The sequence below is a fragment of the Asterias rubens genome, chromosome 20, assembly GCF_902459465.1.
Source record: "Asterias rubens chromosome 20, eAstRub1.3, whole genome shotgun sequence".
In the NCBI taxonomy this organism is placed as follows: domain Eukaryota; kingdom Metazoa; phylum Echinodermata; class Asteroidea; order Forcipulatida; family Asteriidae; genus Asterias; species Asterias rubens.
This window is the reverse complement of record NC_047081.1, coordinates 5,854,474-5,871,414: the sequence shown is the minus strand read 5'-3', so window position 1 is coordinate 5,871,414 and position 16,941 is coordinate 5,854,474. Positions and strand designations below refer to the sequence as shown.

The 16,941-nt window shown below is 40.7% G+C and overlaps 1 protein-coding gene across 1 annotated transcript; it reads right to left on the bottom strand.

The window, feature by feature from the left end:
* Positions 1-202: 202 nt before the first annotated feature.
* Positions 203-16,210, bottom strand: LOC117303976 (synaptopodin-2-like). The gene is made up of 6 exons (XM_033788445.1): positions 15,887-16,210; positions 7,914-8,065; positions 7,057-7,184; positions 6,347-6,418; positions 4,503-5,147; positions 203-3,870 (listed from the first exon to the last, which is right to left on the bottom strand). The coding sequence occupies exons 1-6, from the start codon at positions 16,208-16,210 to the stop codon at positions 2,555-2,557; spliced, it is 2,637 nt and encodes an 878-aa protein (XP_033644336.1). The 3' UTR covers positions 203-2,554.
* Between the last annotated feature and the right edge of the window lie 731 nt (positions 16,211-16,941).

The following is a 16,941-nucleotide window of genomic DNA, read 5'->3' as shown; positions in this document are numbered from 1 at the left end:
CAATCTTAAAAAACAGATGTTTTAACCAAATTCAGCATTTTCTGCAAACTTTCAATTAAATAATATACCTCTCTTAATTATTTGTTTTGTTTTTAACAAAATCAACAAATTTGGTTACATTGTTACCAAAAATAGCGATCTTTTCTTAATTTGCACTTACGGCTTTCCATAGTTTTCCAATCCGGGTTGGCAAAAACTCGGGCTGTGACGTTGCAAAAGAAAGGTCTATAGCGGATAGCGAGTAGCGTATGACGTCATAATGATGACGTATCCGTCACACTAACCGTATCCGTTCGCGGCACGCGAAACCTGGATTAACACCCATGTAACTGTCTTTAAATAATATTGTGTTATTTCATCACCCTTACTTGTTGATTCTTTTTTTGGTATCTATATACGACAACACCCATGGTGTTAATTTAACACCTCAGTTTTTTGCAGTGTAGCTGGTTCACATCTCATTTTTCGGAGTGACCTTTTTTTGAGCAATCTTTGTCTCATAATTATATGACAGCTCATATAAATGTGGCCATGGTTTAACAACCCGAGTTTTCTCTTGGTGCTTTTCAAATGGGTCCTGCACAAGGCTGTCAGTTCCATATACATTCGGGTGTCCATCAAGACTCATTATGAACTCAATTTGACCCAGATTATGTGCCATTTTTAGACGATCATCAATCTGTATACATTTTTTGTCTCAAAATTTCACAGGTCGGTTATTTTATGCTTATGTTGAGATACGGCCAAGTGTGAAGACTGGATTTTGACAACTACCAATAGTGTCCAACGTCTTTAATCATTAACGAGCTTTGAGACCTGTCTGTGAACTTCATCAGCGAGCCGTATTCCTAATCACCATACTACAGAATCACGTTTAGGACTATGTAATCCTTATACGCCCGATAGCTGCTCGCGCTTCTTCTTCTTCCGTTCCTTCAAACAATCCTCTGTCACCTTCTGTAGAAAACTGTCCAATCAGGGATGAGTTGTCATGGTTGGTTTCAGGAAATCAACAAGAATTTCACCTTTTTTCATTGATAAAACACCTTTCCTATAAAAAAAGCACACTTTTACCGTGCAGCGAAACAGCTATCCAAGCCTACGATCTCTACATGTATATGCAAAAATCAGGGTTGAACATTTAACAGCATAGGCTGTTTTGGTGACTTCAACTGATCTGTCTGGGTCACATAAACAAACCTTTTTTATTGTTATTGTCCAAACACAAAGCCGAAGTCACTAGTTCATTCACAGCCCGACTTTTTTTCATACCACGGCTGTGTCATTTTTATCTCGATCGTAGTTCATGATCATCTCTTATCACGCTGTGCCATCTTGGTTTATCATAGTCCATGAGGCTCGATCAGTTTATGGTCTGGTACCTGTGACGTATGACCCACTTCATAATGACTTATGCACGACCTTCAGGGAACGTGACAATGTCTCCCAATTGCATCCTGCCTGCAGCGTAATGTGTTTTTTTTTTTACAGAGACGGCTTAGCAGGTTTCATGCATTTTCTCTTCGTCTTCTGTCATCATTATGCAAAGAAATATCTCCATTCTGTGAAGTTCCGTTGGCTTCCAATTCCCCTTCCAATAGCCGGACTTTCTCGTATTTCATCCCACGAAAAGTCATTCTGTACACAGGTTATGTAACTGGTTTTCCTCAACGCAGCATGCTTCACTACAAACTACTATAAGGGCATCGGTGCAGCTATTTGTAAAAACACAAAGTCAATTTGGTGGCAACATTCGGCAAGACACTATGTTTTATGTCACAATCATTATTTATCTTGGCTTATTAGAGACAATGAGCCAATATTAAGCAGATGAACAAAAATATTCCTATAAAGCGAGTTGAACATTCCGTTGCTATGCTTCGTCAACCATTAAAAGGTAAAAGCTTGTCGGATACCTGACAATTTTTGTGTGATAGACACACATACACACACACTGAACTCAATCAATAATTTCAAGCTATTATAATGTACAAAACTTGTAAAATCTACTTAGAGGTCACGCGAAAATTTACTATTAACAGAAGGAACAACTGTACAGCTATTATTCATACACCCCAACCGAGCATTTTCCAAACTAATTTGATTTGATATGACACAAAGCTCAACAAATAAGTTCGATGTTTAAAACATTTGTAAAGTTCACTGAAGATGACGTTAAATTGTGAAAATGTGTTTTTGAACATAGTTTTATGGACTCATAATTTGTCATGGTAACCAAAAAGGAAAAAGTATGGCCCTCCAATGGGAAGCAGTCTAGAATCTTAATCACTGACGTCACCACAGACACTAAATAATAAGGGTTTGTGCTCTTTGTATAGTGGTCTAAAACACACGAAGACCTGATGCACATGACGTCATTTGGGTGGGGCGCCCTCGCCTAGAGGTCAAAACATGGTGCTTCATTTACCAATCTCTGTGCGCCGCACGTACAAATCAGTGCATTTCCATTGGTGCCTTTAACCCTCTAAGATGGCGGCTGTATGACGTCATTTCATAAGATTCATTACATGCGTAAGTTCTTAAGGCGAGTGGATCAAAGGTTACCCGAGACACGCCCCGAATGAACGCTCATTGGAGAAGGCTTTGAACCATAAGAATAGCTGGCCGGCCTGCCGTTGGTGGCAGCATTGGGTTGTGGCTCATCGGAGTTGCCCCATCCGCGCGGTTTTCGGTTATAGTCACTGAAGCCTGTGCTGTACTTAGCTGGCTTAGTCGGGAAGATTGAGCCCAGGCCTACGTGGGTATCTTCTGCCGAGTTCATTGACGTTTGGGAGGTAGGGGTCGTCTCACCAGAATTTATTGGAGAATTCCATCCCCGTGGTTTGGGGTTAAAGTCTTGAGATTTTGAATCGATTGAGTGCTTCTTGGCATTAAACGCAGGTTTGGAGATTGGCGAAGCAGTCTGCTGCATGGACTTGGGATCGTTGGCGTTGAACTTGGGTTTGATTTTGGGTGGTTCAGACAAAGCTTTTGATTGTACATCAGGTACGATTTTTGAAGTGGTCATCCAAGCTGCTGGTGGTTTAGGTTTAGGTTGTGGAGCTCCGTGTCCCTTCGTTGTCAAACCATCTACCTGCGTCAGGGATGGTCTCTTCGGTTTGATATGATGAAAAGCTTCGTCACAGTTACCCACAGGTGATTCCATTGCTGCTTCCCAGGGTGATTTCTTAGGGACAATCATTGGATTATCTTGCTTCATCTTGATCTGCGCGGAGGAATATCCCTTGGGCTTGTCTGGCTTTTTCAATACTGGTGGCGGCTTTGCGTTGGTTTCGTCGATGACAAACTGATCTGAACGTTGGCGGCGCCTCTCAAACATGTTAGCTCCGCGACCGGTGGCCGATTTCAAGTCCACAACCAGACGGCCCATCTCCTCCGGGCTCACGATGTCATGGGCGCACTTATCTTTACTCTTCAAGTTCACCTTGAAGTTTGTGGGCTCCACTTTCAGCCTGTACTTGGTGCCTGGAGGAGGAGGTGGAGGTGCTACGGGTATATTACTCTTTCCAGGTTCCGGAGGAGGGGGTGGCGGGGGCAGGGGCATCCCAATTGGCACAGCACCAGGAGGCAATGGCTTCCTCCCTGATGACACTAAGGTGATCTCCACGGGTGGGGCTTTCGGCTCGTCGTCTTCATCATCCTCATCGTCTGGCTTTTGACCCTGGCCCTCTACTGACCAACGGTCGCTACGCTTGCGTCGTTTGGCAAACATCCTGGCACCTTTGGCGTGCTTGTCCGCCGGGAACATGAGGAGGTCTGCAATGGTCTTGCAGGCTTTCATTCTCATTTCTGTTGAGATTTCCGGGTCATCCTCGGAGTGTTTTCCAGGGTATGAGTAAGGACGCTTATCTGCAAAGAAACAAAGTATTGAGAGAAATTAGTATCAGATTATCTGGAAAATGTTGATAGCTTTAACTGGTGTCTACAGTTCGTCATTTCGTCATTATGAGTCACCAAATGCCCTGGTAGGGCCTGATCCATTTCTAGGTCAATATGACTCCGAATCTGGGTTAAACTTACCAGTAAATGGTTCAGTCTAAGGCAGCATCTTAGGTTAAAACTAATTTTTTAACCAGTTTCCGGGTCAGCCTGACCCTAAAATGTGTCAGGATACCTGTAACTCGGGAATCCGGGTAAATTCTGACCAGAAGCCTTTGGCATGCATTCTTTCCAAACAATAAAGTTTCTTTTGGGAGCAATGTATGGTTTTTTTTCTCTTGCGTTTGTATTGCCAGGTACCAAAAAGGTTAGGGGATGATCTAGCTGTAAGAAAATGAGCACCACCCAACCACCAGTCAAAATAGCTCAGATGGCTCAATTAAATGCGGGTCGTCAAAATGGGGTCTGCCATTTTGAAGTGATTGTGCATTCAAGTTGTCAGAGCCGGCGGTTTACAGATAGTGCTGTTTTCAAATTGTATTATAAATGTTTTTTACTGTTTTGTTAAGAATTTAATGGACGGGTTAGGGGGGTAAACTTACATTCAGTTTCTGGTTTGAGTCTTCTTTTGCCGTCAGTTGAGTCTGTTGATGGTGCTGCACGTCTCAAGATTACAGTCGGTTCTTCCTTGATCTGTACTGGCATTTGCGGCTTGTTTTGAATCTGTGCTCTGGAAGTAATCTGGATCGGCTCTTCCTTTATCGGTGACGGTGGCACACCGCTGTCTGTTGAGAGCCTCTTCGATTGGGAGGGTAACTGAGGTGCAAAGGTGATGGTGACCTCCTTGCCGACAGATGTCCTCCTCGGGCCAGAGACGTTGCCAGACCAAGTTGTCGTTGAGGATGATTCCACCTCCTTCCTCGGCTTATTCGAAACTTGAATCTGTGGCTCCCATCGAACTGGCTTAGGAGATGCATTCTGTTGGCTCTCCTGGAAAGGGGTCTTCGTCTTCGGCAATGGAGCTGACATCAGTGGGACTACCTTCCGAAACGTGGGCTGGTTTTCCTGGTCCCCTTCCACACCATACTGCACATGCGCTGAAGTGGTGTGCGCCGGCGCACTGGTTGAATATGCTAATGGTGCTTTCTTGGCGGGTTGTGTTTGGCCACCTGGGGACCAAACGGCTGGTTTGGCAACTACGTTGATCTTTGGAGGGTTGAAGGAGACCGTGTTGCCTCTCCGCATCCCTGAAAAGTGTGAAAATACTTAATTATAAAATCTCGGCTCAGGTGTCTTCTCTTATTATCATTAGTAGTTAATATGTTTTTGCCTTCAAATTGCATACTCGGTAATATGTACAACAATGAAAAACCTTTGATAACACTATTAAGTCACTTCAAAGGCAACAGGTTGACCAGGGCGGAAAGTGCCACTTTCAACTTGGATTCTAATCGAAAAAGATTAAGAAATCTTTGTAAGGTGAGCTTGAAGCTTGACAATTGTTAATGGGAGCCAGGAAAGTTGTTGTCCTATTTGCATACAAGAAGACACACAATGTAGTGAGGTGGTGTTTTGGAAGACATTATTTATGTAAATCCCATTCGTTTTAAGAAACAATGTCTAAAATATTAATGAATATACTAGTGTCTGGGGATTTTTTTTATTATAAACGATTTAGTCACATTGGGAAGTTATGTAGCCCTTCATAGACTATGCCGTTCGGGCCAGATGGGACTCTACTTAGGGGCGTTATGTCACCTGCTCATTTAATGCCCTTAACAGTTTGAAGCAGTAATGTTTCTCTGTAGAATAAAATTGTAAAATAACTATTTTTTAACAAGCAGTGGACACTATTTGTAATTACTCAAAATAACTATTAGCATAAAACTTTACTTGATAATGAGTAACGGGGAGAGGTTGATAGTGTAAAACATTTTGAAAAACGTCTCCCTCTGAAGTAGCGCAGTTTTCGAGAAAGAAGTAATTTTCCTCGAATTTGATTTCGAGACCTCACATTTAGAATTTGAGGTCTCGAAATCAAGCATCTGAAAGCACACAACTTCGTGGGCAAGGGTGTTTCTTCTTTCATTAGTATCTCGCAACTTCGAGGACCAATTGAGCTCAAATTTTCACAGGTTTGTTATTTCATGCATATGATGAGATACAGCAAGTAAGAAGACTGGTCTTTGACATTTACCAATAGTGTCCACTGTCTAACCCTTTCGTACACACATTCTATTTGTTGTATTCTTTTGAAGGCATATTTTGTTTGATTTTTTTCTTTTCTCTCTACATTCAAGAGTCTCCCAGTCTTTAGAATTCTCCTTTGAAGACATTTTGTGTTCCCCTCCCTGTTTTGTTGTCAGTCTCCGTATTATGGCAGTGAATATGAAAAAAGTGCTAACTTGTTGTGTGTGAGTATAAAACACACACATAGTCGACTCACCTTCATTTTCTGCCGGTTCATCTCTAGTCTGCACGTGTGTAATGCTTGGTACAAGCTTCTTTTGTGGAGTCCCTGTAAAATTGTAAATGTATTGAGTATTACTAAATTGAGATAGGACTGTTTTAGTCCGTACCGGTATGGGTCATATAGACAACTTTTGTGTGTTAGGAAAGGTTTGTTGCTTTGTGGATCATCAGTAGGATTTGAAACTTTGAATGGTGGAAATACGATATAGACAGGTTTGCGGTAACACCATGTAATGATAATCTCTAAATGAGTTGGGGTGGTTCTGAAAAGAACCGTTGGTTTCATCAACTCGACGTTTCATTCAGTTTGTTCTGATCATTTTCTGGAGAAAATTTGACTCTGGTGCTGCATGCTGCTTCAGTACGTATACTGTGCATGCAGCATCAGGGTCCAGCTTTCTCCAGAAGACGGTCAGAGCATACTGATCGAAACGTCGAGTTGAAAACAACGGATCCTATAAAACCACCCAAACTTATTTAGAGCTTATCATTACACGGTTTTACCGAAACCTTTGTAAATTAAAGGTTGTTTACAGCTTCATTAATTCTACTTGTAAAGGGTAATAATACATTAAAATCAATTAATTTTGGTCAACTTGTAGCTCATCAATGTCCACACCATTCCGTACTGGTATCATTGGTTTCATGATAAACACTGCAAAATATACATATAATATATTCTACCTTGTTGTCTCTGCGGCTGCGCAGCAGGTGATATCTGATAGGTTGGTACCCTGCGGGTCTCTGCACTGCCGTTCACGTGTTGTGTAGATGAGGCGTTGATAGGTATGGACTGCCCACCGTTACTCCGTCTATAACAGTCACAAGTGATATTAAAACTTCCTTCACTTTATTTGTCAGAAAACATACTCATTACAACAGCAAAAATCTACCGCAACAGTGGATCTTTATTTGAATAATTACTTTAAAAAGTTACAAAATCGTTTGTTATTCGAATGAATTTGGGTTTCGAGTCACGCTGTGCTTAACCTGTTTCTCTGTCATAATGACCCTGGACACGGGGGGGGGGGGGCACGCAGGAGCTGAATAAAGTCAAAACAGTTTCCGGGTCAGAATGGCCTTTAGAAACGGGTCAGGCTCATTGACCCGGAATTTGGGTGAACATATGAATCACGAATGGTTGAATAAGAAGACGCTGTCAAGATCATTAAGAATACACACAAATGGAAGAGGGACAGGCAAGCACCTTTCATAATCACAATTCCTGAATGGTATGATAAAACGAAGTAACGTAATTTGAGACAATTTCACAAATGACTTGCAATTCATTGCATAACAGATGACGGGCATATTCTATGCACCATCTTTGTCCATGGAATAATTGTAATGTAAACTTACTTTCGGGGCCTTCGTGGAGAAGCAATAACAGTTACATTTGTAAACTTTTTGGAGGAATTTGTTTTATTGTTTAGTTTCTCTTTGTCAGAAGAGAAGATTGAAATGTGAAGATGAAGTGTATAATTATTATAATCGTGTGATTTTTGTCACCGCCGTAATGGCCGTTTGAGGCTATACCGTACCTAACAATTTCCAAGTCCAGTGTATCCACGGTGGCGTCCACGTAACCCATGGCAACATCCCGTCCCACGTTGCGGACGTTGTGGCCGTTTACACTGATTACTTCATCTCCTTCCTGCAGCTTGGCGTTGAAGGCCTTACTTTTCCTACGGATCTGAAAATAAAAGAAAATGAACGGATAACTGTTAAAAGACAGTTGTAAATCAATTAGGGTCGTATTGACGAATAACTCAGGTTCATCTAAAGAAGAATTGTCATTAATTGTCCCATCGTGGTTTGTATATTGACAACACATTGCCAAATAATTAATCAGATTGATACACATCTTATATACGACACATCACATCTTAGTAAATTCGAGCCCAAAACCTGTCAAACAATTCCACGCAAGGTTTCAATCAGTGATGTTTGTAAACAGTGAAGTAAAAGTTTCGAAGCTTTCAGTTTGTTGGAGTATTGAGCTTTTATTTTTTATTTTTTTATATTTTCCATTATCGGCTGCCATAGGGCAGAAAAACCGTGATTTGAAGTCAGGTTACCGATTATCTCTTTTGAATCAACAAGTTTATGGATACAATTTATACACTTTTAAAAATGCAAAACAAAAAGATAGTTAATGGCCTGACGTTTCGACCATTATGTCCTTTTAGTTGCTAAGCAGTTTGGAACTTCTAATGTTTCTCACTTTTGAAAATAATTTTAACAGCATATTGCATCACGTCCGCGACTGCTTTGTCACAGACTAATGTCTCTAAAAACCTCCTTAGTGTTGCAATTTAAGTGGCTCTCTTGGCACCAAACATGGCGCCGCCCCAAGCTAATGCAAATATAGGAATTGTGGAGCGCCTTTCCGACTCAAATCTCATGGTGAGTTGATTCTAGTAAGGCAGATGAAATGCTTATCCACCAAAGAGGTGTACCCTATGGTGTAGAGGGGAAAGAAAAGGAAGTGAGTTTTTCGACAGAAATGTCGAAGTAAATGCCAGCTCCCTTGACACTACAGCACTGTTGTTGAGTTTTTTTGTAAACAAACACCAATATCTCACGACGCAGTCAAATGTTCAGCACTATAAGCGTCCCTGGTTCGACTACCACAAAATAAAGATTTAAGAGGTGCCTGGTAATAATACAAGCCGTAACCCTTGGTGCTGATGTGCCAAGTTTATCAAAATAACTTCTGGAAAAGGGGGTTGGGGAATATGCCACATGAGTCACAACAAATCCCAGGTTGGTGTTTGATTAATAGTTGGTAAAATGCACGTAACGTACGAGAAACTGAACACAAACTTATTAAAGACACTTGACACTATTGTTAATTTTCCAAGAACAGTCTTCTCACTTAGTCTCTCAACATATGCATACAATAGCAACCCTGTGAAAATTTGAGCTCAATCGGTCATCCAAGTTGCGAGATAATAATGAAAGAAAAAACACCCTTGTCACACGAAGTTGTGTGCTTTCAGATGCTTGATTTCTAAACCTCGAAATCTTATTCTGAGGTCTTGAAATCAAATTCAAATATTTTAGTGGAAAATTACTTCTTTGTCAAAAACTACGTTATTCAGAGGGAGCCGTTTCTCACAATGTTTTATACTATCAACAGCTCTCCATTACTCGTTATACCAAGTAAGTTTTTATGCTGATAATTATTTTGAGTAACTACCAATAGTGTCCACTGCCTTTAAGATAGCTGTGTGTTCTTCTGGGCTTGATCTTTAAGATGACGCCACACGCATCGGGCCCATACTGCAACTTCATGTTTTCTTACACAATTTCCACCTCCGTCAATAACGATAATTTCTAACAAATGTAAAGAGGAAATGTCCATCAACAAGGTTTCTTGGTCATACCTAAAACCAGAAACAATTGAGGCTTCCCTTATAGTATGAACGCAAACTCTCATTCTGACAAGTTTTCCGTTTTTGCTGAGGTTTTTTTTCATCTCCTCGGGACACCTGCGACCGGTACAGTCATTGCCAAAACCGAGGCCTCGATGGGCACGTTTTAGGGCATGCACTTGCACCTTATAGCAGCAGACACGAGCGGTGAATTGGGTATACTGTGTCAACAGCTGAAAAGGAATTTTAATCGTGATTCACACCAATACTCTGATCATGATTCGGCAAATAAGTTTGAAAACCTTAACTTAGCAAATGTTTATATGTCTGTATTCCTTCTTTGAATCCAAAATAGAGAATAACCCTGAAATAACACAGACCATTCCAAGTTTCCCTGACTACCCGCAAAATATTTCTGTTTTTCTTTTACAGCTACTCGCGATATAAACCAGGGGCCCAAAGAATTGCCAAGAAATTTCAACTTCCTCCATCAAAGTGAGATTGTTTGATGAGTAAACACTCAGGGATTCCCACATGACTTGAAACTGAGTCAAACTGTCACTGGGAGTGAAAATATTGAGAAGATAATCAATTTATTTATGACTTTTTCGTGATGGCGTGGTGTGGTTCTAAGTGATTGTTTCCTTGCTAGAACTGGATGGGAAAAAAATTCCCAAATCCACGGGGGACGTTGAAAATGAATGGAACATTGTCCGTCTAAACTATGTTAAATAAAGCACTACAAAAGCAGGTTATTTGCTACCAGTTAAACATTTCCCGCTCCTTTAAAGTAAATCGTGTGTGTGCACGGGAATAGTTTAATATATGAATATAAAACCGACTGTTGTTTATGGTTTTTGCCTATGAAAAACAACAGATGTATCACTTAGTGGGATTCGAATATTATACGACCTTTGTCTGGCTAGCGCAGATGTCTAATCACCAGATCACCGAGCTAGCCTCTGAGGCGGTTCGATTCCTATATTTTATATTTTAAAAAAAACCAGCTTAATACAAACCAGTGAAAGGCAAAACCAAATAGTTTCATTTACCCTTTTATGCAACCAACAGCAGCAGCAACACTAAACAAAACCAAAACATTCAGAGTAAACATATTTGTTACACACTAAATATTAACCACTCAATAAAGAAAAACAACCAGCATTCTAAAAGTCAGGGGAAAAAATCCCTTTCTGACAAATTTCGCTTGAAACTTTTTATTGTAGACACCTAACCGGATATTTGTAAGTTTGACGCATACATTTCCAGAGGGCGTTTCTCAACCTATGGGACAATACATGTCCCCTCTGGAAATCAACTGTTTTTAATCTGTTGACACATACCTTGGAAAATATATGCATTGACAGCGATGACATAAGGGAAAACACGGTGTGCCTACAAATAAACTGGTACATAAATGATATTTCTTTTAACCCCTCCAATTTGCTTTCGACCATCGAATTAAAAGTAAAAAATTTAGCGCTTGGATTGGTAACTGGAGGGCCGGCTTTGCTGTAGTCGACCTCCACCCACTTTGAAAAGGATTGGCCTAACTTATCCAAGACAAGGTGAAGCGACAATAACTCTTTACACGCCTTGTGTTATAATATGAAGATTCGTTACCTGCTTAAAGCTTTCCGTCCATGCGTGTTAATGTGTCAGATCACTGTTTGCTCGGCTCAAGCAGTCAGGTCTATCAATGACCGCTGGGATGGCCAATCAGCTTGCACAGATTCTAATTGTTCATAAAGTACTTCATGTGTGCAGTGTGAGTGATGTGAGTGTGGTGTGAGTGTGATGCATGATGGGACTGAGCATTAACCAATGAGCGTGCTTGATACGTTTGCCCATCCCAGCGCTTTTGGTTAAAGGCAAGGCGCTGGGGACGAGCGAAAAATCACTGTTGCCCACTCAGGAAATGGCAGCTTACGCGGTAAAGTTCGCACGCCCTCTAGAGTAAAAGGACGGGTTCAGGATAGGATAGGTCACCGGACGGGTGGGTCACCAGGAGGACCTCCTTAAGGTGACACTTTGAGTGGCCAGACGGTGTCAACACAGACCCCGGGGTTATAAATATCTTTTTAAGATGTTACCTGGGGATTGTTGGAGCAGTCAGTAGGGAGGTATAACATGACCGTCAACACGTGTACCAACTAATTTTTTTTATTTTAGATTAAATTACAATGACCAATAGCCGGGGACGGGGTCTAGGGGCAACGACTTGCAGCTTGAACGAGGAGACGGGGCGAAAGGGTTGACAATGTGTCAATGGTCAATGTAATGACCGGTTTGAACTGCTGTAAATATCATCAAAGAACAGTAAAAGTTGGTTTCAAACTTAATAGAAATCGTAAAAAGTGGTTTAAGGGATCAACCCGTAAGTATTTTGCCTCCCCGATTCCTATAGCTGAGTGTAATGGTTGAGCTGTATACGTGTTTTTAGTATACGGTTCGTGTCCCGTTCGTGGCACTTAAGTCCCTGAACAAGACACTTGGGTTAATGTTCATAGGCGTATGACCTAGTTCGGGCAAAATATTGTGGGAAAATCTGGGCACAGAAAGAAGAAAACACCTGGACAGAGAAAGCAAACAGACTTTTGACCCGGTATCTAAGTTGGTATTATACTTGTGTAACGTTTCAGATGTATACGCCAACTGCTGTGAATTAACCATAGTTCAACTAACTTATACCTATAACTTTAAATATATATCTAGAAATATCTAGCTACAAAGCATGGATGTTTTAGTCCCACATGTTTTGGATAGAAACGTTGAACCACTATACTTCTTTACAAGAGGAGAATTATTGCAGCTGCAAGCCATCAATGCTACAAGGAGTAACTAACGATGAAAGATCCAATAGATGTTTCAATAGGCTTGACAATTAGCTTAATATACATGTATACCCTTGCGAGTTTATATCGGCACTTGGTAATACATTGTAAAGCGCGGAAGTGGGAGCTACAGTCTTTTCCGTTAACTGATGGCCGGGGATGGGACGGGGGCTATTCCACCCAAAATACTGGTGAGATAAAAAAGTTTTATTTTGAATTTTTTTTTTATAAGGGTTATTTTGTTTTTAAGCCATTGGACACTTTTGGTAAACAGATTGTCCAAAGGCCCACACTTTGTGTATCACAACTTATATAATATAATAAAACAAACCTGTGAAAATCGGGGTCATCGGAGTCGGGAGAAAATAACGGGAAAACCCACCCTTGTTTCCGCACGTTTTGCCGTGTCATGACATGCGTTTAAAATAAACCCGTTGAGAATTGATCATTGTTTTAATGTTTTTCTCAAAAAGTGAACTATTTCATGGAATAATATTTCAAGAGAAGTCTTTCACTATGACCTTCTGTAAACCCTGTAAGTTATTTGTAAATCTGTGAACTTTTATTTGTTTTCTGTTCCGAAAGTGTACAATGGCTTTAAAGGAAGATAGGCCTACTTTTGAGAAATTGTTGTCCGGGTGAGAATATTTATTATGATCAGCTCTTACAACGGATTTACGCGACTCTCCTGAAAATATTGCTCTGTAAATTTCAATTTTTTTCAAAAACTTGACATCTAATGAAGCTGAAACGTCCACAGATAAATCGTATTATATACATCTCATTCACAGTGAGTAGGGGTTCACGCCATTGCTAAAAACTTGATTGATCTACTTAAGCTGAGTGTTCAATCAATAAGTCAATAAGGAAAATTAGTTCACGGGGGATTAAACAGATTTTGATTGTGTGAAACACAATCATTGTTTATACCCTTTGCCTGGGCTTTTCAGAAAGATTCGCGAAAAGTCCTGTTAAATTATCACTCATGTTGCGTAATATGAGCTCCATTTTGTATAGCCGCTTTGTTGAAGCATGGATGTACAACATAGCAACATCCAACACATAGACGTCAAAGTATTGTCATTTTAATGCAGTGTTTTTTAGTTTTTCGAAACCTTCATACAGGTTTGTTTTATTGATAAATACGACAAAATCACAAGTATACGAATATAAACAGGATTTTAAATGATAAACAAACACATTACAAATAGGGTTAAATAGCGTCCCCGTTAAAAAATATTCGCCCATGAAGCTGTATCAGCTACGTCACTGGCTACTTTCCAAACTAAGCTGATACTTCCAAGCTCAAAAACATGCAAAAGGTATATGTTCACTGTACACTTTTGCAATGATTTTCTTTTTTCTGTTAATCTAACATTCAACCCATTGACCGTCGATTGATGCGAGAAAGAGTTAATAGAAAAAGTTAATACATTTTCCGATTCGGATTATTGATTTTAAATTAATTGTCATCATCTGAGATCGATACAATAAGTTGGTTGATCAGCTATTAATGACGTTGAGTTTCTTGACATATAGGCCTAGGCCTTTTCGAAAATTAATATGAATGGTCACTTGAAAAGCTTGTTTGTTCGATGGCAATATTATAATATCCTTTAGTTTTTAAGAGTTCCTGTGGCAACGTGACGGAGCGTTGCCTGAGTGAACCACAGTGCCAGTAATTGCGCGGATTAACCAGGCTTCAAAATCCTGTCAGATCATAATTGACTAAATCATATCTTTCCTGAAGCTGTCTACCCGAAAGTCATCTGTGTTGTGTGTGAAATACTGCCTTTTTTTCCTTAGGAAGTTCTTATTGTTTTTGTGCATTAATTTAATAAGGATAACATTTCTAACAAAGCCATTGGATCGTATTGGCTCGGGTGGGGCTTGTTAGTGATTGACCAGAAGTTAGAAGGCGACCACAGGAACATACATTGGTGTTGCGGTTGGAAACTTTTAACTTCCGTCAGGAGATCATTATGTCATCAATGAAACTCAACTGTTACCCTAAAATTCCTTGAACTTGAAGGAAGTTCCTCGGATTGTAATTTGTTTAAGATGCCACTGCACCTGGTGGGTGTGCCCCGCCTGCAAGTACACAAATGCTGGCGCCTTTGAATTAAAAATGGTGGGTCAGTTTGTCCTACTATATTCCAGTTTAACGCAGTGAATATTTACTGTATAAGAAAACAATGATATAACTCATTGGCGTCAGTTGATTTTGGCCTTCTATGTCTGATAAGTAACGAAAGGGATTAAGTTTGGCTTTGACTTTAACATTCGGTTAAAGTTTGCAAGTGCCACACATCCCTTTAACTTTCTTTAGGGTTTATGGGCACCCGTGAATAAAATCACGTTAAAACTTAGGACACCATAAAATGATTTTATATGTTTGATAATTGTTTCAACCCTAAAATCTGGAGCGGTTGACCACGCAGGAAGAATACATAATCTGAGAAACGTTTATCCAGTTACGTTTTTCTGATTCAAACATGTACAGATAACGTTTCTCTTTCCATAATCACAGTACTTCGGAGTGAAACAATTCTCAAAATGCATTTCACTTCTTGCCAAGTAAATTTGATTGCCATTATTTTGAATGTCATGCCAATTGTATACAGACCCTTTAAAAAAAGCACAAGGTTATCACAGCAGCAACAGCACGATCTGTTCTTATAACAACTATGTTTAATACCATCTTTCGAGTCATTTTTTCGGATATTTATAGACGCATTAGCAAAATATGAATATAGGCCTAGATCCAACGAGCTCAGTGGTATTAACTTCTCGGGGACCTTGTGTACAACGTCATGTGATTTGAAAGCACGAGTGACAGAGTGAGCACCAACGGCAAACACGGTATTCCGTTTCATTTCTTTTTCTTTTTTTGTGCAGCCAAGGACTCTCAGAAATTAAAGTGAACTCAATCACTGCACTAACCAAGAACCCAAGTGGAGAGAAGACAAAGGAACAAAGTTAGATGTGGAAGCCAGGAAAACCGTAGATAATTATTCCAGGGAAAACCCACGCAGTAAGGTATGGGCTGAAATCCCCATTCACATAGTGCCCCTGGCTTGATTGGAACGAGGGTCTAGAGGTTGAAGGCGAGGAAAGATACCACCATGCCAACCTGAATACACAGCATCTTGCCAGCAACTTTACGCAAATCATCAACAAACAAATAAATTAATACAAAGAGCAGCGTCAATAAAATTATAAAAGAACAAGCAGCAAGCATACTTGTCTTTTAAATGGCAACATAAGAGGCAGTCAAAAGTTTTACTTTAATTAATATCTTACGGGTGACGAGTTGCCTCCATGTCGGACCTCAGTATCTGTACTCGGAAGCCGCACAATTAAAGTTGTTACAGCCCTGCACGGTGGGACAGTTATAACAGCCCCACTCCGGCCAGTCTCATCCCCCGGTAACACGGCGATCTCGACCCCCTCCTGGTCCGTCAACACAGACGGCACACCGGTCGTAGCAGTCTTCGGTATACGGGTCCCTAGGAATAGCTTTGCATTGTTGTCAACCTGTTTGACAAACTGCAGAGGGTGGCTGTATTTGGAGTACACTGCAGCCCGGGGTTGGCCGAGTACTGGTTTAGTTGCAAATATTGGCATTTTCGGTTCGAGGCTTCGGTTATCCTGAGGTGTCTAACTGTGACTGAAATTTCGGAGTAAACTCACTTCTGGAAACTTCTTGGAAGCAGTCAGTAACCCATGCAACTGGTAGTAATTTCCAAACACACTGACGGTGATCTATTGGGTAACAATGTGTCTCAAATTTGAAGCAGTCACAAAGAACCTATTTTACACTTGATGTAACTCGAGGACATCCAGTACAATGAGCTTGATGGAGACCATAAATCAACTATAATCCTTGTGAAATGATGCCAAGTCACATTTTTCCACTGCTCTGACAATGTTCAGTGAACGACGTTGGTGAAATCCTACGATTGCTAATCCACTTCTCATAAAGGTGAGAAAACTTCAAGGGCACCAGAGCTTCATCAACTGGGCTCTTAAATTCTCCGTCGCCCCGTCGTCCCTCATAAAATATTCACATCCCAAGGATGTACACTGGTGCTTCAATTGCCCTCATCCCGGAATGTAATTTAAAGATTTGCTTGTTCTTAAAACGTTCGTTTTTGGGACGCACTCCAGTGCTGACAGAATTAGGAAGTGAGAGCAAACTGGCCCTCGGCTGGCCGCTCCTGAGGTACCACCGCGCAAACCCCATTCCCGGTGCACTACCGGACATGACATCATTAGCCCAACGGGCTGCGGCTAGCTTGACTCACTTGTAAACACACAGCACGTGTTTCGGTGCCCCCTGGAAAATGGTCTCGGAA